The following is a 25,486-nucleotide window of genomic DNA, read 5'->3' on the forward strand; positions in this document are numbered from 1 at the left end:
TTCAGCAAATGAAGCTTTTCCATCAAAGAGCTCAGTGTGGCTACTTATCAGCCAAACTTTAGAAGAACTTCAAAAGGTCTGCACTGCTGACATACTTCTCATTAAAATGTGATTTTGCTGAAAAATTATCCAGCTGTGACACTATGTCATGCTTTGCTGTTCTCCAAATCAAAGCTGTTAAACGATGTGCATTAGCCTTTTTACTGAGAGAATCATAATTTCTTTGGTACACAGCAAGTCAAAATGAGAACTAATGAAAACAGTGGTAAAAATTGAATGCCAGTTTTGACCTCTCAAATAAAGACACAAGAAGCAAAATAGTTGCAATATTGCCAAGCAAGTAAGAATAAAATATTTCAAGGGCAATTTGTTCACAGTTTTACAGGATGGTCCAAATGATTTTTAGAAATAGATGTGTACTCTGTATCCTATCTTAGGAAGAGACATATCACAAAATCCACCCCTACCATCACACAGATGCATCAGAACACTGCACAGACATTGAGTGAACTGAGAACACGGCATGACTTATTAGTCCAACCCAATATCAACCACTGTTGACCTGTAGTACCACATGAATCCAGCACACATGTGGAGATGGCAAGCTGACAAGCCTCAGCTATAACAGTCCTCTCCAGAGACAGATGAAGTCTGAAAAGGGTGAAGACTGCTTTAATAGGACCCAAACCCAGACATAAGTCTAACAATAACTGTTTTTTCCAGGGCAGATCTGTCATTCCTCTCTTGCAGTACAAGCATGCAAACTTCTTGTAAATACAGTTAAGCTCAGAGTTACCAACTAAGGTCCAACATTGTGGATCTCTAGGTCCTGAAGGGAAATTAAATTGTTGAAGCATCTGGAGAACAGGTCTTCTGAGGATTGTGTGAGGAACCTAGGGTTGTTTAGTCTAGAGAAAAGGAAAGGCTGAGGGGAGACTTTCTTGCTTTCTACCTGAAGTAGTAGTAATCTCTAGTAAGAAGTGATAGAGAGTAATGGCCTCAAGTTGCATCAGTGGAGGTTCAGATTGGATATTAGGAGAAACTTCTTCACTGAAAGGGCTATCAGACACTAGAGCAGGCTCAGCATGCAGGAGGTTAAGTCACCATCACTGTGTGTTTAATAGACACAGAGATAAGGTACTAAGGGACATAGTTTAGCACCAGAATTGGCAGATTTAGACAATGATTGGACTCAATCGTAAAGGCCTTTTCTAACCAAAACAACTCTATGATCTGCTAGTTTAATTCAGTATCAGATATACTGGACCAAGGACGGCTCACAAGGTACTTGCAAACCTTGGTTACACCTCAAACAACTGTAAGCCTGACATTATAAAACTACTCTTCAGCAAAACCAACAGAACCAATTGACTTAGTACCAAGAAACAGACTTATAAACTACAGCTTTCAGAAAACAACCAACAAAGACTTATAAACTACAGCTTTCAGAAAACAACCAACAAAGACACTAAAGAAAAAGTTTATTACCCTACACTGCACAGCTCTCAAACAAAGGCAACTCAGCTACCCTGTTGACAGAACAGACAGGGAGACAAAAAAAACACCAAAAAAAAACCTTTGATACCACTGTTGATATATGAAGGAATTTACACCAATCTAACATCAATTGCAGGTAACGCTGCAGTTCTGACAATGGTTTGATTAGAAATTAAAAATTTTATGCTGAAGAGAAAAAAGCACTGAGAAAAGCCACAGTTTAAGATCCATCCCCCCAAAAATGACAGAAAATCTATTATCTGACTTGACAGCATATATGATAGGTCGATTTGCAGACAGCACAGTTAAGATCTGTATTCAGAAAATTAGTAGCATATTAAGTGTTACAAAACAGGATAAAAAAATTAATATGAAATATGGCTTTATATCTATGACACTGTAATAGCTACAACCTTGGAGGTTAAAAAATAATTAGTAATCAATTAATCAATTTAGTGGAAGTTATCATTACCATCTGAAAGATCACCAAATGTGCTCACTGCTCAAAGATGGTAATTTAGTTTATTAGTATCAAAATGTCAAATACTACTATTAATTACTATCAAAAAGCTGACACCACAACTTTTTGGCAAGAATTTAATTTCATTTTATTCATAAACCATTATTAAAGATTCAGAAGACAGACTCAGATAATCAGTATCACTTCTCCTACACTATATTAAAAATACTTATTAAATATTTGGCTCTATAGTATGGCATGCAAAAATTATAGAACTACTGAACTATACCACATACTGTCTAGAGACAAACAGCAGATGTGCTAAATAAAGAAAATGTTTGAACCTACTGAAGTCACTCTTCACTGAAGTGTCACTTTAAGATGTACTACTCATGTTTACAAAAAATTTATTCTGCAATAAAACCAAAAAATCTCAAAATGTCTCTTCCCAGGGTACTCAACTCTGCTGAAACGAAGGAAGGAAATGGAGCACGAACATTTACCAGTTAAAGTAAATGGCTATACCACTGTTAAATCTGTTTTGTTATGCTGCAAAAATAAAAGGGTTAAAAAAATTTAAATCACATGTGCAACTATACAACTGAGAATACTCCAGCCCTTTGAAATGATTCACTATATACTAAGGATTACACATTATCACCTTTGTAGTGGTTTTTGGGAGACCAAATTCTCCCACCACGGGCAAAAATAATGACTCAAACAGATTGCAAAAAATGGTGGAAAGTCTAAATGGGTAAACAAAAGCAACAACAATGAAAGTTTTACAGAGAACCACAAGCACCATGACAAAAGAGAGAGACCCCAGAACATACCCAAGAATGTCCCATCCCCACCTGGGGGTACACCCAACACCCCCCCCAGGGCTCTTTCTCCAGCCCCCCAACCCAGCCTTGGGCCTGGGCAGGCCCAAGGGAGGTGGCTCACGCCATTTTACCTAGGCAGCAGCAGGGGGGCAAAAAGAGAAAGTAAGGACCCCACGTGGATGTTTTATAGAGGAGCAGAGGATTATGGGTGAAATACCTGGTTTGCTGTGACCACTCAGTGGGCTGGACCCTTTTGGGACCACCCAGGTGTAGTCTGTGCAGTGGCATCCAGGCCAGCACCCAGCCTAAACCACCACAACCTTCTATCATCCTAACTGCATTTTCATGGGTCACTTACTTTTTTCCAGGTGACTAGACAAATGCATACTCAAATGTCACCTAAAAATACACTAACTCTTGCCAAGTAGCAGCAGGATGAAATACACCACAGTAACAATCCTGTCTTTGTCCCACACTAATACTATACCTATTAAGATGCTTTGATGCTTAGCCAAGAAAAACCTCAGTGCTGGGATTCTGGGTGTTGTGCCCAAACAATCTGGGTGTGTGTTTAATACAGTATAGTCTACTTTTAAATTACTGTCAATCATTAATTCTACAAAGTGTATGTCTGGGGTTACTTTTTCTTTTAAATTATTAAAGAATATAGAAAAATCTGTGTTATTTTGAGAAGAATAAGTAAATCACACAATCCTTAGCACTAAGTAAACAGTCTTATTCAGAAAAGCAAAGTATCAAAATACAAAATACTGAAGAATTTTTTTCTTTTGTGTATGTCGGTTACACATGTATGAAATATTGAATTTCCTGAACCAAATATAAAAATGCAAATGAAAAGGAACACACTATCTGCTTAAACTTATGCATAGCATAAGGATTCTTTCCTAGGAAAGAAAAATAAGATCATTCTTTTAATTTTCTGAAATAGTTAAAAAGAACCTCAGTCAAAAAGTAACTTGCCAACAATTCTAAAGAAAAATGGATAGAATTCAAAACAGTATACTTCACCTAAATCAAATATTATTGCTTAACCTCAAAGAAAATTAGTCAGAAAATTGGTGCATCAGTGAGTGATCCCTCACACACTGAGGGAAAGAAACATGCAAAGTAAAATAAATTAACAAATAGGTGTACTTTAAAAGCATTAGCATTATAGTATTACTTGACAACATAGGGAAATCCTAATAACCAAATAAATTTGAAAAAAAACCTTAAGGATTAAACCAAACTTGATAAAACATAAGGATTAAAATAAAAGGTTCTAGTCCCAGAAAGACATCATCCACATTACTCTACAAGACTTATACCTGTGTCTTTAATACCCAGTGCTGTGGACAGAAAGTCATACACTTTCTAGATCGCTAAAATATGCTTAAATTTTGTTGTTTGATACCTCATTTCCAGCCCTAGTTTTGCAGCTGACTTGTTTTGCATTTGATTGACTGTATAAAGGATCCATTTAACAAGAATTCCATAAGCAATTGTAACACTCCAAGGAAGACATGGTACAAAAAAGTGGCCAAGAGAACAGTAAAGGAAGGTGATAATCTCTTGAGACAAGCTTATTGAGGAAAACAACAACCAAAAAAACACACAAAAAACAACCAACCAAAAAGACCCACATAAATTTTACCCAATCTTGAGGATAAAGACATGTCCTGTCATTTTAGCCAAAATAGTCGATCCTCTCATTTATCCTTCATACTATACAATGGTTGTCAATTTCTTCAATATGGACTTCAAGTCCATATTGAATATGCATGACATGGTAAGTTGCTTAAAACATAAATACACAGAAATTAATGTGGAAGCCTATCAAAACATACATGTGACATATAGATAAGATATTACAAGGCCTGTGGGTGAGCCTGAGTATACCACCATTACAAAGGTCAGATATCAATAACAAAAAAAAAAGATTCAGAAAACACTTTCCTTCTTTCAAGCACCTTTGAAATATATAGGACTACATCTATTTTTTTCTTTTTCCTCTTAGATCTAGAGTGAATTTGTGTGATTTTCTAGTATAACAATAGCCGTAGTCATGACCAAGAAAGGCATCACAGAAATATTAAACATTCTTTTTCTGAGGGTCTAATTTACAAAGACACCTTTACAAACAGCTTAAAAAAAAAAAAAGCTTCAGTTTATAAATCTCAAAAAAATGTGGAAGTTTACATAGAATACATAGAATAGAATAGAATACATAGAATAAACCAGGTTGGAAGAGACCTTCAAGATCATCGCGTCCAACCCATCACCAATCCAACACCGCCCAAGCAACTAACCCACAGCACCAAGCACCCTGTCAAGTCTTCTCCTAAAAACCCCCAGTGATGGCGACTCCACCACCTCCCCAGGCAGCCCATTCCAATGTGCAATCACTCTTTCTGTATAGAACTTTTTTCTAACATCCAGCCTGAACCTCCCCTGGCGCAGCCTGAGACTGTGTCCTCTTGTTCTGGTACTGCTTGCCTGGGAGAAGAGACCAACATCTGTCTGTCTACAACCTCCCTTCAGGTAGTTGTAGAGAGTAATAAGGTCACCCCTGAGTCTCCTCTTCTCCAGGCTAAGCAACCCCAGCTCCCTCAGCCTCTCCTCGTAGGGCTTATGTTCCAAACCCCTCACCAACTTTGTTGCTCTTCTCTGGACTCGTTCCAGCAAGTCAACATCCTTCCTAAACTGAGGGGCCCAGAACTGGACACAGTACTCGAGGTGCGGCCTAACCAGTGCAGTGTACAGGGGCAGAATGACCTCCCTGCTCCTGCTGGCCACACTGTTCCTGATGCAGGCCAGGATGCCATTGGCCCTCTTAGCTGCCTGGGCACACTGCAGGCTCATGTTCAGTCTACCATCGACCAGCACCCCCAGGTCCCTCTCAGCCTGACTGCTCTCCAGCCACTCTGACCCCAGCCTGTAGCTCTGCATGGGGTTGCTGTGGCCAATGTGCAGAACCCGGCACTTGGATGTGTTAAATCTCATGCCGTTGGACTCTGCCCAACTGCCCAGCCTGTCGAGGTCCCTCTGCAGAGCCTCTCTACCCTCCAGCAGATCAACTCCTGCGCCCAGCTTGGTGTCGTTTATATATTTATGCTTGCAAAGGCAGAAGCTCTAAAACATCTGCTACATTAATCAGACACACAACCAACCAAACTGGTTTTTTAAGCACTGGTTTAAAAGAATACATCAAACTACATTTCTATTCCAGATTTCTTCATGGAAGTCATTGACTTAACACCAACACCATTCCTAATGTTCTTAGATACTTAAGACAATGAAGTTCCACTAATTTGTGTCTGTACTTTTTCTCAACACTATAGGTGAAAAAAACAACCAACCCCAACTTCTCTCTTTTCTGTCAGGTAGCTCCAGCTTACACACATCTGTTTACCACAGCTGTGGCAACAAAGCACAATGAGCACATTCTCTTGGGTAACAGAGTCAAAATTATTTAACATTCAAGAAAGTTCCACCAGCAAACCACAGGAGGAATGCACAAATCAAAAGCAGTAAAATGCGCTTTCAGTGTTAACTAGATATAAAAGCATTTCAGACTGTCACTTTGTCTACCTCTGACAGTCTCCAAATTCTTCAGAAATACTGCCCCACTTAAAGCATGTCACAACTCTAGAGATAAGTTTGGTGTAAATGTGACAAGGTGTACATGCAGAAGCACATAAAACTTACAGAATAAACCCAAGAAATTGTATTGATCTTCACATGTGCTGGCAGCTTCCTGTATTCTTATGCTGTCAAGTCAATTTGTAATTAATGGAATAACTTCATCTCTCTCTCATAGCTAATACTCCATACTCTACGTCTTCACTTGGTTTGAGTCTTGTCCAGACTGTTGCAAATAGTGGAAATATTTAGGTAGGTATTACCTGTACAATATTGAAATTTTATCTCCTACATCTTTCCCAGGCCTCTGCAGCCATGTTCACATGATTGAAGAAGTATCTTCTCAATTCATATGATGAACACACAAAATTGTCTGATTAAGCTAGTGTTCATGACGTGCTGCATCTAAGGCAAATGACTAATTCAATGAAATTCTGTTTGGACACATGTCAAGTTAGATAGAGATAACAAAGACCAAAATACTGCTCTGTACGTACAGCAGCATATTGTATATGCCTGGTACCTTTCATCACAAAGGTGCTGCTGTTCAAGTTGCTTTTTAAATGACATTTCAAGCCAACAGTGGAAGAGAAGAAACAAAACTACAAATCTATTAACTGCTGAAGAACAACCAGTAGAACACTTAGAACAGTTTAAAGAGACTAAAGCACTACAGGTTAGGATTTAAAAGAAATATTTTGATACCCTGCATTCAATCAGGACTAGTAGGAAAGATTTGCTGCTGACACACCCCCTTGTAATTGAGAAGCTGTGTAGTTCTGAAAAGCAAAATAATTTCCTTTTAAAATCTGTAGGCCTGTTTTCCAGACAATAATTTCAAACTTCCCTGTCAGGATATTATGGGACAAAAAGTATAAAAGGAGGTAAGATTAGAGATAGAAATTCCTCCCCCTCCAGCTGCAAAAATTCCAGAAGATAGGATTCTCTCAACAATTTTCAGGCTATTGCAAGCCACAACTTAGAGCTATAATGGCTAGAATATGTATGTAGCCTCTCAGTATCTAGTTTCCACTTTAATACATTAAAGTATTTTCTATATTAGACTATATTTTAATATACAACATATAGGACTCTGACAGATGGAGCTCTGGGGATCTTGGTGGTAAATTCTAGCTTAGTACCCAGCAAAATTTCTGAAATGTTACATTGATTACACACTAGAACTCAGAACTCAAGAGGACACAGTGAGGATTGCTAGAGACTACTGAGTGGAACTATGCTATGTTTAGCATAGTTTTGAAAGCACATGGAGTATCTTAATACAAGGAAGCAGTCAAGAATAAATTAGAAATACTCCGAAGGAAAGTTGGTTAGTTTTTTTGTCATAAAATGGTTTCTTGCCACAAGAAAAGATCCCTACTTACTGTTCTATTTGAAATACAGATAGAGCACAAGGAAGTCAAACAAAAAATGTTGTAATTCTGTAGCTGGTATTTTATAGCAGTGCATTACACAGACTGATATCTAACTTTGTCATTTGTTATGAAAAGAGTGGGCAATGATGGTTGCAAGTCAAGACAATGTTCTTCAAATACACTCTTGAACTCAGAAAAGAAAGGAAGAGATGGAAAAAAGTCTAATTCCCTGTAACCACTCATTTAGAAATTGTTCTATTTTAGTATGTGATTGAATAGCTACCTACCTCTGAAATTGGAATGTTTCTGCTTCTTCTATAATTTAAAATAGCTTTCGGCACTTGTTTTAGAGTTGAGTACAAAATGGCCCACTTTAAGGAAGTTAAAATGAAATACTATAGGCTAGTTTGCTGGTTTATAACCATTGATGGTTCCTAGTTTTAAAAGAATGCTCATACAAATGGAGAATAGTACTCACACAGTAAACATGTCTTTATTGAGGTATGGAATGAATGATTTTGAATAAAATACAAATATTTACACTTAAGCTTGCACTGTTGGATGAAACACAAGAATTACTCTTAACATAAGTGTATTGGGTTTGGCTGCGCTGGAGTTAATTCTCACCAGAGCACCTCTCGTGGTGCTGTTTTTTGCTGTGATGCAGCTGAGTGTTGATAATACACCACTACTTTGGCTACTGCTGAGCCAAGCCCCAAGCCTGTGCTTTCTGAACCTTTCTTCCCCCCATATCTTATTAAATTGCTTCTATCTTGACTCACCAGCCTTTTGTTGTATTTTCCCCTCTCCCCTTGATAGGGAGGCTTTGGTAGGCACCTGCCCCCCATCAAGAACCAAATCATCACAGTAAGAAAGAAAGAATTCCAAGAAAATACCAATGCATGCATGTGGTGATGGCACATTATGCCCAGATACTGAATCTTGTCCCAGCATGTGGACAGGTTCCCCCTCCTTCAGAAGGAAGACAAAAGCCAAGGCATTAGCCAGGCCAGCACGCATCTAGCACATGCAGTGCTCATGCAAACACCAAATATGGCAGAATTCTAGCTTCACGCTTTCTATAGGCTGAAGCCAGTTGTTTATGAGAGTGCCCATTGGTCAAACCCAGCCTCGAGGAATCTATAAGTATTACCCCAGTTGGTAAACAAGTTGCCCCCTCCTTCACTTTGTCTCTGTGCTTGCTCGAGAGTGTAACTCTCGAGCCGCAGCCTCTGCCATTGAGATTATTGTTGTTAGCTTCTGTTATACATGCACGCATACTGAAAGCCTCTGCATCGTGAAAAGCAGTTGGAGGATCATCTCCACAGAGGAGGACCTTCGCTAAGCCCGAGGAGCCCAGCGTCACCACAGCCAGCCGTACCAACCAGGAGAGCCCGCTGTGCCACTGGAGGACTGGACCAACCCCCGAGGGTAAGACCTGCCCAGTTGCCGGGGAGAAGGGACTTGATCAAGACCGAGTCCACAGATGCCTAGTCCCGCTGTAGTGGGAGAGGAGTCGCCATGTGTGACGCTCTGAGCCCTGTGAACTTCAGGGAAAACCAAAGCATTGTTCATGCCTATACTGCACCGAACCCGGGACCACTCTGAGCGTCCTGCTGTTCCTTTACGCTCAGCAAACGAGAAGCCGCCGCTTAACGCACCGGCAACCGCCGCCCTGCCCTGTCGTGCGAGCCGACTCCCGAGGGCCGACCCTGACCAGGATCGATCCCTGTTGTCTGGAGGGAATCGACCAAGTCCTGAAGGGGACCTGCTTCTGAGCTAAGCTCAGGTTCCATTATCCCCTCTCCACTGCTGCGGAGAGAGGAGACAGTAACCCAACATTGCCGTGTAACTCAACTAGGAATCAGTCCAGCGATAGTCGCCTGCTGGACCCCCACTTTGCTACAAACTAACAGCTACAGAGTATCTTCTACGTGCCTTCCATCCACTAGCACTCAGATCAAAGTATCTGCGTCTAGCAGAGTAATTGCTGACGTACAGAAAGAGTATAATACTGCTGCATGTGGCCAGAAGCCGCCCGCGTTCCGCCGAGCGCCATCTAGTGGCCAAAGCGGCAGCACTGCACCCTTCATTATGTAAATATGGAAATAGTCTGTAACTAGTTCAATTAAGTTCTAATTATAATACTAAGCCACTTGTGGAATGTATTTCACGAATGTGCACTAGAACATGTATATAAGTTGGTGATTCATCGTTATTAATAATTTGATTAAAAAATAACATTTTCATAATTCATATTTCATATTCATAAATTTAATAACCTCTTCACCACAACACAGCATGGTAACAGCAATCTGAATGCACCAGTGTGGAAAAATACAACAGCAAAAGAGTCTGCAAATGCCAAGGCAAACTCAAGCAATAATCTTTTGTAGCAATGCAGTGTATCTAGTGATAGATTTTAATCTCTTTTTGGTTCCACTTGACAGTTTCCATTTCTTTGTCCTTTTCTGTGTTTTGCTTTCTTTTGTGTTAGTCTTTAAACACCTAACAGATGTTTTCCCTTACTCTAAGCCTGGCACTTTCAGGACTTCAGCAAAGACTTTTGGATGCACAGTTACGAGGTCATGATAAAAGGGCAGCAGGCTTGTCTGTATTATAATGAGCTGTAGCTAAAGCAATCAATTATATATTTTCAATTTTGGTTATGTAAGTTTACATGCATTCATCTCAAGAGTTAAATTCATTTTACATCAACTTTTTTGGTAATGTTTCTTTTTTCTTTCTTTTTTTTCTTTTTGAAGCCTGTTACTAGTTTACATACAGATAAAAAGGTGCTTCTATAATCAAGCTGGCATACAATAATCTAATGAAACCTTCTCACAGAAAAAGCATACTAGCCAAAACCAAGACCATTTCAGAGTAGCATATAAATTCTGACATACTGCTATCAGACTTTCTTAGCAGAATTTAACATGAGTGCTTAACTGGTTGGTAACTTGGCTAATTTTAGAGTCAACCCTTATATGAAATCTGGATAACTTTCATATGAAAAAAAAAAAAGTCTGCAACACAAAACAGGCTGAAAGAACATCTTCATTATGCAAGAACTGGGTTATAAAGTTATTGCTTAATATGGTTGCCAATGAGACATTAACCACTGACTGGAAATACATCTGGTCACTCCAGGAATCTTGGTACTAAATCCACTAGTAGTGAATCACACAAACTGCCACAGTAGCAAATTCTCCCATCAGGATTGCTAAGCAACTTTGGCTTGCTAAATAAAACAATAGACAGGGAGGTGAAAATAAGAAAAAAAATTTAAAAGCTATTTCTTCATACAGCACTAGCAAAGCTACTAAGAGATGAATACTCAAATCTCCTTAAAGAATGCTGAAAAACTGCAGGAACAAAAGAAAAAAGTAATGAGATTATTTAAGGACAGGAAAAAATGTCTTACTGTGACAGACTGAAAGTCATCAGTGGGCACAGCTTAACAAAAAGGCAGAAAGGACTCAAATAAAATTAAGTAGTTGAAGTAAGAAGAAATACAACATACTGCAGTAAACTTCAGAAAAAGGCCATAAGCTGAACACAGGGAAATTCGAATATAAAACTGGATGAGGTATAGGGATAAGGTATGAACCCAAACTACACTCTGATAGCTAGAAGTTACATTTGAATGTCTGTCCTGTTCAGTTGTAGCCAAATAGTGAATACAACACAGTGGTAACTGGCAGCATATTATGGCATAAAACACAGTTTACCTAATGATCTCCTTTTCCTTAAAACACTATTAACAAAATACATGAATATGCTATGCGAATACAGCTGCAGTCCTTTAAGTATAGCAAAGTTAGAAGCCAGATGCAAAGACTCAAAAGCCAGTTAGTTTCCTGGTACTGAACTGAAAAGAAAGTAGACAAGCTGTATTGTGGGACAAGCCCTGATAGTACCAGTTATATGTGGTTTTAGAGAATGCTAGTAGGATGAGAGGTATAATTGACACATTTGAAACAGTAATTATTGTGAGGAAAGAATATCACAGTTCTATACAGAAACAGATAAACTTCACATTCCAAAGTGAAGAACTATCACTCAGTATATGGCATTCACATCACATTGCCACAACTTACAAGTGACATCCACAAAAGAAGTATAAAAGTGGCTTCCTGAACAAAAAATTATGTGTCTCTGTCTGTGTGAGTGTAATAAAAACAAAAAGAAAGCTCACAGAAGCATTGAAGTCAGCAGGAACCTCTGACTTCAATCTCTACTCTATCCTCATACTCAATTGACCAAAGTGAAGCTAACTGGATCATCACTGGGTCATCACTGTCATACCTATATGCAGATTGTACTCCATAGTCTGAAATGCATACTCAGCATGAACTTGAGCATGCCTGCTTAGCATTATTAACTATTTCATTGCTATTGTGCAGATATCTATAAGCAAACTAATTATTTCAGCTTGTCTTTTAATAAATGAAGAAAACAGAAATCAGAGAAATTACACTTTTAGAAGTGTTACAGATCTCTGCTTGAAGGATGTAAGTAATTTCTTTTACACATACACAGTAAATGTCTCAAGCCTCATGGGATGATTTATGTAACTCAGGGCAAGCAACACGCATGTAAGAAAAAGTGAATACAAAGGAATGACAATATAGCTATTGTTAGTTACAATCGTAATTGATTGTAACTACTACTATCACTACTCATTTCTTTATGACAGTGAGTGATGGCTTATAAAAGAAATGCAATTGATATTAGGATATAAACATACAACACAAAATACAAAACCAGAGTTAAATTCACATGATATTAACTACTATAAAGTCTGTTTTTCTTTCTCTGTAGTTTAGCTGTTCTAAATGCTTATTTCATATTGCTGTTTGATAGCTGATCCATTATGAGGACACAACTGATTTTTGTGACTGTACAATCAAAACATTTCTGGCATATCTTGCGAACAAGCACTGAAAATTCTAACAGGCTGGTAACCAGAAATGTATAGCACCCGACCTCCACCTACAGGATGAAGACAAATCACAGGATCACAGAACATTAAAGGCTGGAAAAGACCTCCAGAGATCACTCAGTCCAAGCTCCCTGTGCCAAAGCAGTATCATTTAGGGTAGTCTGCACAGGAATGCATCAGGTGGGTTTTGAAAGTCTCCAGAAAAGGGAACTCCACAACCTCCCTGGGCAGCCTGTTTCAGTGCTCCATCACCCTCACTGTAAAGAAGTTTTCTCCTTGCATTGAGGTGAAATCGTCTATGTTCAAGCTTGCACCCACTGTTTCTTGTTTTATTACTGCACACCACTGGAGGGAGCTTGGCCCCCTCCCACTTGACACTCACACCTCAGATATTGATTGAGAGATTTTGATTTTGACATTGCTGAGATTCCCTCTCAGTCTTCTCAAGACTAAACAGCCCCAGGGATCTCAGTCTCTCTTCATAGGGGAGATGTTCAGGTCCCCTAATCATCCTCGTGGCTCTCCGTTAGATTCTTTCCTGCAGGTCCCCATCTCTCTTGAATGGGGAGCCCAAAACTGGACACAGTATTCCAGGTGTGGTCTCACCAGGGCAGAATAGAGGAGAAGAACCACCTCCCTAGACCTGCTGGACACACTTTTCCTGGATGGACCCCAGGATACCATCGGCTCTCTTGACCACAAGGGCACATTGTGGTCCCATGGAGAACTTGCTGTCCACTAGGACTCCAAAGTCTTTCTCCATGGAGTTGAGAAACCCATTTTTTTTCAGTTATGAAAGCAGCAGAAATTTGTTTACTCTGAAGCCTTCAGATGATCATCTCAAGCCATTGGTATTTAATAAACTTAATGTAATGCTGATAAATTTGATTGCTACTGCAATCATGGTAAACATTTCTATCAGTACAGACTCCTTCACGTAAACTGCTGTTCTATACTTTGAAGTTTAGATTTAAGCTATGATAAAAAACCAGACCTGCAGAACTTCTCTGACATCTTTCCAGAATAAGTGGGATATTAAGGTCTCCCATCTAGTATGAAAATCACAAGATACCTCAAACTATTTTTTAAACACACACAAAAAGTTCAAATGCAGAAATGAAATTGCTAAAATGAACTTTGCCATTTGAGGACTCCAACTATGATTGCATTTTGAAGTGCTATTGGAACTCAGCATCATGAGTTTGAAAAAGTGTCTATTATTTCCATATTGTTTCTCTGAAACAGTTGCACAAAACTCTGACTTTACAAATGGATTTGTATTAAAAGAAACAAGACTGCTACAAATGAATGCAGATTTGTAGAAAAATTTATACACATTAGAAGACAGTACTCTGAAAAACATATTTTCAGAAGTTCAGTCGTTCTATTAGCATATGTAATATCTAAAGAGATGAACAATTCTAATATCAGTTGTTTCTTGGCCCTCTAGTATGTTAATATACATCAGGCTATGTATGGTGAATCCAACTATTTATTTATTTACTATATATATTTGCTGCTCTGATAAACACACTCTTGGACTACAGTGGGTGGTGAACTCCCATGAAAATATTATAAATTATCTCCAGTAAACTTACAAAAATGTCACTATTACAGACAATGAGACGTAATAATGTTTATCTTACTTTATCTTCATCAGACCTCAAAGTTAATAAAATGTTATTTGTAACAAACAATACCACATCTTTGATTTTCAGCCACAGGACACCAGACAAGTATTTGAAAAACATTAAGTCCAGGAATTCATGTTACTTGTGGTACTAAATAACAACTTCAAAGGTGATGCTCCCTAGCTGCTAAAAACATGCCCAAACCCTCCTTCCAGTCTAAAAGCACTGCCTGCTTCTAAACTTATAGGCCACACAGTGCGAAAATTATTAATCTACGTGACATGGTCAAAACTTGCTTTTAAAATCATAACAAATACTTTCAGTAAAAGCAATCAATGTCCATGAAGTTGCAAAAGTGAGGGTGTGATTTCCCTTGTTTCTTATTTAGTTTTACAATGAAGATACTGACTGTCCCTCCATAACAGCCTCTTCTTCAATAAAATACAATTGTTTGTTTTTCAGGAGGTATATATAGTCACATAAAACTAGAATAACCTATTGACGATGGAGAATGGAATCAATATGGACAACCAATATGATCTAGTATTGTTCGTTCAATTAAGGAACCTCTACAGCTTATACAGACTCACAGAGCATCATTGGCATAGCTTCATTGGTTCCCCACAACTGACCTCACATCTTACTGTTACACATTATTGGTTAAAGTACTAAAAACACACGAGGTTGTTGATCGACATATGCAACCTGTTATTCCCAGTTAACTCTGTGTTTATAGCTACCAGTACCTTGCTTTAGTTATGCACTGCAAGCACAGCAATATTTTGCTAAACTGCTAGCTACTTCTAGACTTATGCTAAGCATAGCCTACCACCATGTCAAGCTCTAAGCTTGTATTGCCAGATTGCTCACACTACTTATTGCTATGATTGCCACAATAACCTGTAAGGCATACAAGAAAGATATGTGATGGCTACAAAACACCAAGGGATTGTTTCAGTTACTCCTTTTTTCCAAATAAAATTTCAATATGTATTGCATGTCAAAGTGTATTATTATTACTACAAATAAATGTCTTGACCTAAAGCCTTTACTTCCCAGTTGTTAGTAGGGATGATAATTGACATGGAACTTGGAAGTATATATTGACCATCAGGAATTCTTTTGTCACTAAGAGACTATCTTGGATTCTTGTTGGCAATATGCCTTGGCCACCACGTATAAAACCGTATCCGCAGAGGGGTAAACAGAGAAAAGAGGGGGAAACAAAAAGGAAGAGGAAATTAAAAAAGAACAGGTGGAAGGGTTCTCTTTAGAAGAAACTGTTTTGGGAGAGAATCTAACAGAGCCACTACATACCCAGAGTTTAGTTCAAAGCCTGAATAATTTCATCCGGTAGTTATGTCACCTGTTCACCATTAAAGTACAAAAGTACAATTAAGTAAAGTACAATTACCTTTCTGATGCTTCCTCCCATTACAGCCAGGAAGTTTTACTTAAGTAAATTTACACATTGAACTTGCAAAGATTTAGTTGTTCAGTAACATCTGGAGGCCGTGTTTATTGAAATATAGGATGTTAATTTGCCATCAGGTCCACTACACATCACGTGTATACATGAATGCTTGTATACAATTTATATTGCATAGAAACTTACTACACAGAAATTCCCAGGCTAGCTCTGGAAGAAAGAATGCCAAGACACAAGGCTCCAAGAAATCAAATTAACTCACCAAAAATTAAGTGCTAATCAGTATGTGAAGGCTGGCACAGCTATATTACATATATTATGACTATACTTATACTATATATTTAACATGACTGGAAATTATACTTTTATGAATGTAAAGAGCTGAATGCTGCTATAAAAACATAATAATTTTGTGACTGTTCGAGGCTGTGCCTTTAAGAAAGGGACAGTGCTGGCTAAATGTTTTGTAAATATATTGTATTCTAAACAAATTTTATTGGTAGATAGGTGGGAGTACAATCTTAAGTTTCAGTGCAGCTGGAACTTTCGGCAGTTCGCTTCCTTTCGCTCACCCCTTCCAGCTGTCTGCTTCTGGGCTTCTGGCCCAAATAACAGATAAGCATTAATAAGCATTAATCCTGCTCTAGGCCTCTGCCTCGTTAACTCCCCTTTTCTCTTTCTAACCCTCTTTGGGGAAAAAAGGGAGGTAAGGGGGTAAAAGGTGGGGGAACAGGGGGAAACCCCCTCTTCCGGGGGTCTTGTTCCTGTTTTTGTTTCTTTGCTGTATATTTCTGTACATATTGTAAATTTTGTATATTTGTGTACATAAATTCCCTGCATTGGTCATTGCTTTGTAAATACAGCGTTCCCCTTTGCTTCACCAGCTGAGTTAGCTTCCCCCTCCCCCCTACTGAGTGGGGGAGGGGAAGTTGGGCCTTCTCTCTCAACCCACCACATAATTTGATTACAGTGTGACACCACTAAACACAGATGTACTCTAACCCTCTAAGAACCTGTGTACCAATTTCAGTGTTAAAAACCAGGTATACTGCAAGAATGACTACTGTGTTTATACCAGACTTTAATGGATGACTAGGAAGCCTTTATTTGAAGTCTCAGTAGTGGAACAATACTGTGTGTTATCATGGAAAAAGCAACTATGAAATTCAGTCTTATAATTGTGTAGACAGTAACACAGGATAAATAAATGCTTTTCATTTTAACTTACCTGGGAAAAGTAAAGCTGCCATGCAAAGTAGCAATAACGGTGTAAGAAAATAAAGCTTCATTGTTTGGCTCAATTGCAAATAAAACTAAGCAAGGGACAATTTTATCTTTCACTGTTTCTGGTAGACAAGAGCAAGTAATTTTAATGTAACATTAGCAATGTAGTTAACTGTAAAGGAACAGAAAGTCTAAGTGCAAACAAAATGAAGGAAGAAAAATCATGACTTCTACCTGCGACTAGTTGTTTTCTTCTCTGTCTTAATTTCTTCATCTTGAAGTTGCTGTTTAGCATCTTCACTTGTTTCAAGTTTCAACTTCTTGGCAATGCGTTCTTTTATTTGAAACCTCTCATTGCTAGTAGCTTCACCTTCTACACTATCAGCATCTTCATCATGATCTTCTTCCTTTATTGATTTGAAATTATAAAACTCCTGTAGCTTTTCTTTTTACTTTTTACTCTACTTTTATGGAAGTTTTTCCTATAAATATAATCCTTCCCAAAAGAAAAAGGAATAATTTCTAAGAAAACTCTTTCAAATAACCTCTTATTTGATTCAGATAGAGAAAAATAATAAATATGAGAATTAATTTTTCATACACAAATTAGACCATTTTTGAATGGCCTAATAAAAGTGTATATTCCAGCCTCACATGCATGTAAAACACCTAATGGCAATGTGGTATTTGGTCATTGTTCATGAATCTAAAATTTGATCAAGAAAATATTTTTATTTCTCCCAGCAAAAGAATACTTATTAAGAACTTCCTGCCAGAGGCCTGTACTACAGTAACAGGATTGCCCATCAGGCCCTGTGAAGGAATTTATAAACTGATCAAAACAGGCTGTGAAAACCTGTGAAATAAATATTTTTTGTGAAAATCAATAATTTTTGTGAAATCTCCTTACCAACTAATAAATTTTACACATTTCCACTGAGAATGGGCTATAGACAACTCAGGAGGGAAGACATTTCATTTGGATGATGATGTTTTCTTTGCAAAAAGAAATACAAAACTGCCTGTCAGGTTTGTCAGTATTGGTGCTTTTATTAGCTGGGTGGAGTTGCCCTACTCTGATTTTTGCTCTGGAAATAAAAAAGTGTGAAGACATTTTTGTGTCAGAATAATTAAAGCTACTGACCTTGAGGACTGCAGTAAGAGAAACAGGATGATATTTAATAGCATGAACAGTAAGGCTAGGTGCTAAGTGAGTAACAATGAAAAAGTTTCTCTTACATAGTAGGGAATTGTTATCTAAGGCCAGGGAGATCTGTAAGAATTATTTACTTGTGGGATGGCTTATAAAATTACCAATGCGTTGGACCAATGTAAATGCAGAAGTAATACAAGCAAGAGGATAAAATACTAGTACCACTTTACGAGGTTCAGGTAACTGCTTGTAATGCTAGATTATAGCTAAAATCTTTCAATGAAATGAAGTCTAAAGAAAGCACCTGCATGGAAAAAAAAAAAAAAGTCCTCCCTACTTCCTTCTTCATGACATTATCATAATAGCTTTCAAATTAATTAGGCTGAAAAATAAAACAGTTAAATAAATATAACTAGCACATCCCTGTTCTATATTCCCCAAATCCAGTTCACTTACAAAAGGGCTACTTGAACATCTGAAAAATTATAAATTAAATGTCATTCTCAGAACCCTTCTGACACTTAAATGCTCCTGCACAGCAGAATTACAAAGGAGAAGTGGAACCTAAACTCATACTATCTACACCTGTGGAAAAATCAATAGGCAACAGGGTAGAAGTAGACTGCAGAGTATGTCTTTCCTTCACTTCAACAGCGCATCAACTAACAATGCAGTACCTGTGAATTGTGGATAGATATGGAAAATAGTACTTTTCAGGATTCCGTTTGGGGAAAGGGAGATCACATTCTTACTGGAACATTAGATCCTTGTCTTAAAAGCCACCAAAAGAGGTACCTCCATGGCCTATGGCTGAGGGCAAAGACATACTTGAGCTAGCAATCTTACTCTGCACCACATGTCACAATCTCATTGTAATGAAAATAATCTCCTTGCCTGGCTGAATGTTACTCCCTGGTTATTCAGATTTCCTGTCTTTCAGACATGATGGTCTTCATCAATACAATCTAAGTGATAAAGGCTTACTGAAATTTTACTTCCTTAAAGAAATCTTTCCAACAGGACTCTCACTCATACACAGATTTCCACTCAGACACTGGAGTTGCATCATATTGTCAAACAAAATGTTAACTTTAAAAATTTTATTCAGAAGGAATTTCAGGGCTTTTATTAATGGTTCATCACTGTGGTACATAACCTCCCATATACCTAGTGTACTGATTGAAGTAGCTAGTAAGCAATTTTAATAAAATGCAATAGGTAGTACTCAGTATTAACTCCACACTGTTGTTAATGTTCATGGTAGACAAAGCTTAGAGCTCTGAAAGGACCTTCAGCCTGTTGCTGGCAACTTGACTTGGGCTAGTTTAAAACAAATCTTAAGTAAAATTTGTTCCTCTGAGAAAATCTAGTTCACACTTACTAAAAAAAAAAAAAAAAAAGTTACTTACTTCACTCAAATCCTTTTCTTCACTTGCTGCTTCACTAAAAGAAGAAAGATAACCATAATTACTTGGAGTATGAGAGGAAATTTAAAGTATTATTTTTAAATCAGAGTTCTACACAAATTCTGAAAAGCTGCTTGAAATTTATATAATCCTCACATTCATCTTAAAAATATCACTTAATAGTATTTTCTATCATTTGATTGTCATAATCCTCTCTAATTGGAAATGTTGAAAAACACAGGATAAAAACCAGAGTCTTCCATATCATATCTTGAGTTATCAGGGTGAACTACTGAAGTATACAGTTGAAAGAAAAAAAACCCAAGCAACAAAATTCCCTTAAGATGAATGGCTTTGATTTCATGTACCAAACAACTTTCAGCATTTCATTGACAATGGTCTGTATTTTGGAAAGCCCTCTTTATATGGTTGTACCTGATGTGCTTTTTTCCAGTAAGCTGAACATCAGAATTTTCATTTGTAATACAGCCACAGTTTAGTGTGTGAAACAAGGAATCTCTTTGAATATACTACAGCTAACAGAACCATTGTTAATTGTCACAAACTACTACGAAAAGCCCTTGAAGATTTTTTTCATCCCACAATTTTAAAAAGTTTTGTTAGAGAAACAAAGCAAATGATACTGAAGGAGTCCCCAAAGTCAAGGATTTGAGGTGAACTCTAAGCCACCGATAACTAATCACAGCCATGACAGAAACTAAAGTTGCTGGAATCAATTACATTAATTAAAAAAATTAATCCAGAAGACTCTGTAAATGATTTCTTAATAACTACAATTTTAAAAAAAAACTTAAAAATTGAAGACAATTTATATATCTTAAATACCTACAATGCATCCAACCGCAACTCTGATGTTAGTCCTATACAAGTAGAAGCCACAGTAGGAGGCACAATTATGTGTAGGGTATTTGTGACATGGTTTTAAAGGGAACTGCCTTATCAAACTCTGGGAATACTTTGAAGGAGCTACAGGTAAGTCACAGATGACCTCTCTGATATATTTGGACTCATGTAGAATCTATAACCAAAGGTTATTACAGAAACTAAGTAATCCTGGGGTAGTGGAAAAGTCCACATATGAATAAATAGATGGTTAAAAGACAAAAAAGTTAGAAGAAAACTTCTTGCAGTGGTGGAAGAACTGTTGGGGTTTGAGCTGTTCAGTGGGCTCAGTAGCAAAGCAGGCAAACAGCCAGACCACTGAGCTTTTTAATAGTAAATACTAAGTCATTTAGGACAGTAAAGACAAAACCAGACCAAAGAATTGCAGAAGGACCTAAATGATGAGACAATAAAATGATAGACGAAACTGAAGTAGATAAAACTATGCACATGAGGAAAAGAAGGCCCACATACTGCAACAAGGAACTCTACTGACCATCACTGATCATGTGTCCCTCAGGTCCCCTACTCTCTACAACTACGTGAAGGGAGGTTGTAGACAGGCGGAGGTTGGTCTCTTCTCCCAGGCAGCCAGTACCAGAACAAGAGGACACAGTCTCAGGCTGCACCAGGGGAGGTTTAGGTTGGATGTTAGGAAGAAGTTCTATACAGAGAGAGTGATTGCCCATTGGAATGGGCTGCCTGGGGAGGTGGTGGAGTCGCCATCATTGGAGGTGTTCAGGAGAAGACTTGATGGGGTGCTTGGTGCCATGGGTTAGTTGTTTAGGTGGTGTGGGATTGGTTGATGGGTTGGACACGATGATCTTGAAGGTCTCTTCCAACCTGGTTTATTCTATTCTATTCTACATGGACCAGTGCTGTTTTGATATGTTCATCAATGACAGAGGCAGTGGGATCAAGTGCGCCCTCCTCAAGTCTGTAGATGATATCATGCTTAATGGTGCTGCTGACAAGCCTGAGGGACAGGTTGTCATCCAGTGACCTGGCCCAACTCACGAAGTGGGCATGTGAACCTCAGGTTTCTGAGTGCAAGGCCCTATTGTGCAGCTCCCAGTATTGATACTGGCTGGAGGATGCAGGAATTGAGAGCAGCTCCACCAAGAGGGACTAGCAGGTATTAGTGGATCAAAAACTGGACATGAACTGGCAATGAGCACTCACAGACAAGAAAGCCAACTATATCCTTGCCTGTACCAAAAGAAGTACAGTCAGCAGGATGAGGGTGGTGTTTCTTCCCCTCTGCTCCACTCTGCTAAGACCTCACCTGGAGTACTACATCCAGCTCTGTGGTCGCCTGTACAGGAAAGACATGAACTTATTGGAGCAGCTCAAAAGGAGTGCCACAAAAATAATCTGAGGGATGGAACCGCTCTCCTATAAGTAAATGAGAGAATTGGGGTTGTTCAGCGTGGATAAAACTTTTGGGACACCTTATTGTGGCATTTCAACACTTAAAAGTAGATAACAGGTAAGAAAATGACAGATTTCCTAGCAGGTCCTGTAGTGATGAGACAAGGGATATTGGCTTTAACTAAAAGAGGGTAGATTCAGACTAGATAAAAAGAAGACATTTTTTACAGTGAGGGTGAAGAAATGCTAGCAGGTTGCCCAGAGAGATGGTAGATGCCCCATCCCTGGAAATATTCAAGATCAGGATGGCTTAGCCTCTCAGCCATAGATTTAGCTGAAGATGTCCCTGCTCATTGCAAGGCACTGGACTAGATCACCTTTAGAGGTCACTTCCATCCTAAATTATTCTAGCAAATTCTTAGGAGTTGATGCTGAATTGAATTGAAGATGCTGAATTGAATTGAAGATGCTGAATTGAATTGAAGATGCTGAATTGAATTGAAGATGCTGAATTGAATTGAAGATGCTGAATTGAATTGAAGATGCTGAATTGAATTGAAGATGCTGAATTGAATTGAAGATGCTGAATTGAATTTCTACAGCCAAAGCCTCAACACCCTTTCTCTGTAGACCCAACATCTCCTGCAGCACCTTTCCTCCACAGACTCAAACTGTCTTGGAGGGGTGAGTGGTGGCGTAATATAATTCATTTCCTCTTCTCTCTCTCTTCCTCTCTATTTTCTCTCTCTCCCCTCGGATCCATCCACTTTATTTGTGTAATAAATAGTCTAGCTGTTGATATTTTGGCCTTGTTTGTGCCTCTCATTTCACAACACGGGAATATTAAGAAGAACTGAGTCTCTTTTCCTCTCCGGACTGAGACACAGACAAACATGATGCTAATTGGGTATAACACCCTGAAAGTAGATCTGTTTCAGTAATTGGAAATAATATAATTACCTTTTGACAGCAGGAACTGAGCTTAGATGTGGATCATCCTTCAGTAGATCATGACTACTTTTACTTTTTCCTTTCATGCTCTGTTTAAAAAAAATAAATAATTATTATAAATTTCAGTGTTTGAGAGAACAGATAAAGTATAAGAAAAAAATAACTTGTTTCTTGTCAACTTTAACCTAACCAACAAGCATAAACACTTTTAATAGTGGAAGAATAGGGAAAGCATTCCAGAAAGAGGAGCATCAAGCTGCCCCCATGGATTTAAAAAGTATTTTTACAACAGCAGTGCACCTACTTCTAAAGAGAAAAGTTAATTAAAAAAAAAGGGGGGGAAAAGAGAAAAAAAAAAAAAGAAGAAATTGCTTAATCTTCACAATTATTACACATCACAAAGTCACATAATCTAGTACATATATACTTGAGCCACTGAAGGGGTTAAGAATGACTTTCCAAAAGTGACATAAGAAATAACTATCATGTGTAATGCAGTACTTAACAGGACTAATTAGCAGGACAGTAATTAGGCCTCTAGGGAAAAAACCCCAATACATCAACCTGCAGGAATCATCTACTGAAGCAGTCAAGATCCTCAAACAGAAAGACTACAGTAAAAAAGCAATTTGAAAAGTACATTTTAGATTGAAATCAGACCAAAAATATCTGTTACAGAAACTGTGTTGTGACCTGACAGCAGTTGTGTGGGTAATAAAATGTACTCAAACACAATTTCAATTTTTTAATGTAGAAAAAGAGATTGATCCATTCAGCAATACTAAAAATTACTTCCTTCAGTAAGTAATTTGTGTGTGGGAGCTAGATTTAGCATAAGACAAGTGCGTATCACCATTTTAAACTGCTCCAAGCAGAGACAATTAAATGAGTGGTTTGGATGCTGAATGCTCCAGTCAAAGCATTAATCAGGAACCAATGGTGGCCTCACCATCAGGTCCCTGAGCACAGTAATAGCCTTTAGTGGCCTTGAGAAGTCTTACCTGGGGCTCCTCTGATTACATGCAGCATTTCAGATCAGGTCTGAGAATGCACTCCCTGCCTAACATATGTCAGAGGTGTACCTGTGTCTAACCCTGTCAGGAGGAGACTTGATAGGGTGCTTTACGCATGGTTTGATTGATTAGGTGGGTTGGATAATAGGTTGGACACAATGATCTTGAAGGTCTCTTCCAACCTGGTTTATTCTATTCTATTCTATTCTGGATGGGCCTGTTACACTCATATTGTAAAGTTGTCTGCAGCCCTGTCCTGGGTTCCATCTCTTGCTGCTTCTGCCTGGACTCTATGAATAGGTCTTACAGTTATTGCTTGCTGTGTCCAGGACTGTTGGTGCATCCTGTTACTAGAAACCAATTCTACCTGCTGCATCTATGCTCTGTTGGATTATGTCCCTGTTGGTGAATGCACTGTCTGTGCTGGAATTACTTGTCTCCTGGCTCACACTCACTCATGCAGCCATTCTGCTCTTCTTACTCCTTGACAAAAATGTTACCCAACCTGCCTTCTACACCTCCTGGGGAACACAGCTTTTCTTTCTACATACTGCCTGTAACACAATCGTTTAGAGATTCTCCTGATACAGAAGACACCAATGGTCCCAATCCCTTGTTTAATCTCTTTTTGAAACTATTTCATCTTCTCATTTTAATTATGTTCTGTAGCATAAATGTCCACAACTGAAGTTACAAGAGGGCAAAATCTATCTTAGCGCCTTAGCTTTCACACTGTAAGAATCAGGGAATAATTATTCTCATCTTTACCTCTCTCTGTCCTTTTTGAGATTTTAAAGTTACTATGATCATATCCCCAGTTATCCTTCTTGCCCTTGTCTCTGTAACAAGAGTCTGATGGTGTATTGCAGCAAAAATGGAGCTAAGAATGCACTAGCAGTGAATAAATTGAACTATTTCAAATCCCAAGTACTTTATCATCAAATCATACTCTCATAGTTTAGAAGGTAAATAAAGTTCCAGTCACTTCCATGAATTTTGAACAGAATACAGAGATCTGGCTTATGTTTATGGGGAAATGTAAAAGCATTACAGAGTAACTGAAGGTACTTCCGAAGCTAGAGAAGTCTGAACTCTGCTGTTTTTCAGTATGTTAAAATAGTAAAACCATAAAAACAGAAGTAATTTCTAGTATTGCTGTTCAAAACTCAGACACGAGAATAAGATTAAGAACTTCAAAGCTTTTCACAAACATACACATAAGGTACTTTACAGCTGAAAAGAATAAAAGGGATAATTTTGTACAATACCTGACTAACTCGACTGACTTCCTCCTCCTCTTCTTCGGCTTCTTCCCCAAAGGACAGCAGGTTAAAATTTCTTTAAGAGAGAAAAATGCCTGTTCTACTAAAACTATAAATACTGTCTTATCAATATTCTATAAACTTTAAAGCATACTACTTCCAACTTTTTGTCCTGCTAAATGTACCAATTCCAAAAAACTGCAACACATTGTTTAGCAATAAACCACAAATATTTAGAGAAGTATGTTCATTCTACTGCTGAGCCAAAACTATCAGGATAGCTAAGTATCATTCAGAATATGGTAAGATGGAATTTAAGAAATTATGCTGTGATTAAGTTTCAGACTCTTAAATGCTGAGAGGTTTGAAAACAAAGCAGTTGCATTTTCTTCAGGTTGT

The 25,486-nt window shown here is 38.2% G+C and overlaps 1 protein-coding gene across 1 annotated transcript in view; it reads right to left on the reverse strand.

The window, feature by feature from the left end:
* Positions 1 to 25,486, reverse strand: part of CWC27 (CWC27 spliceosome associated cyclophilin) — a 126,393-nt gene that overhangs the window by 95,049 nt on the left and 5,858 nt on the right. The window contains exons 7-10 of the mRNA XM_009907900.2: positions 25,094 to 25,163; positions 22,822 to 22,901; positions 19,591 to 19,624; positions 17,263 to 17,435 (exon numbers count right to left, since the gene is read on the reverse strand). Of these exons, the coding sequence (XP_009906202.1) occupies positions 17,263 to 17,435; positions 19,591 to 19,624; positions 22,822 to 22,901; positions 25,094 to 25,163 (357 nt within the window). The remainder of the gene's footprint in view (positions 1 to 17,262; positions 17,436 to 19,590; positions 19,625 to 22,821; positions 22,902 to 25,093; positions 25,164 to 25,486) is intronic.

The sequence above is a fragment of the Dryobates pubescens genome, chromosome Z, assembly GCF_014839835.1.
Source record: "Dryobates pubescens isolate bDryPub1 chromosome Z, bDryPub1.pri, whole genome shotgun sequence".
NCBI classification, from domain to species: domain Eukaryota; kingdom Metazoa; phylum Chordata; class Aves; order Piciformes; family Picidae; genus Dryobates; species Dryobates pubescens.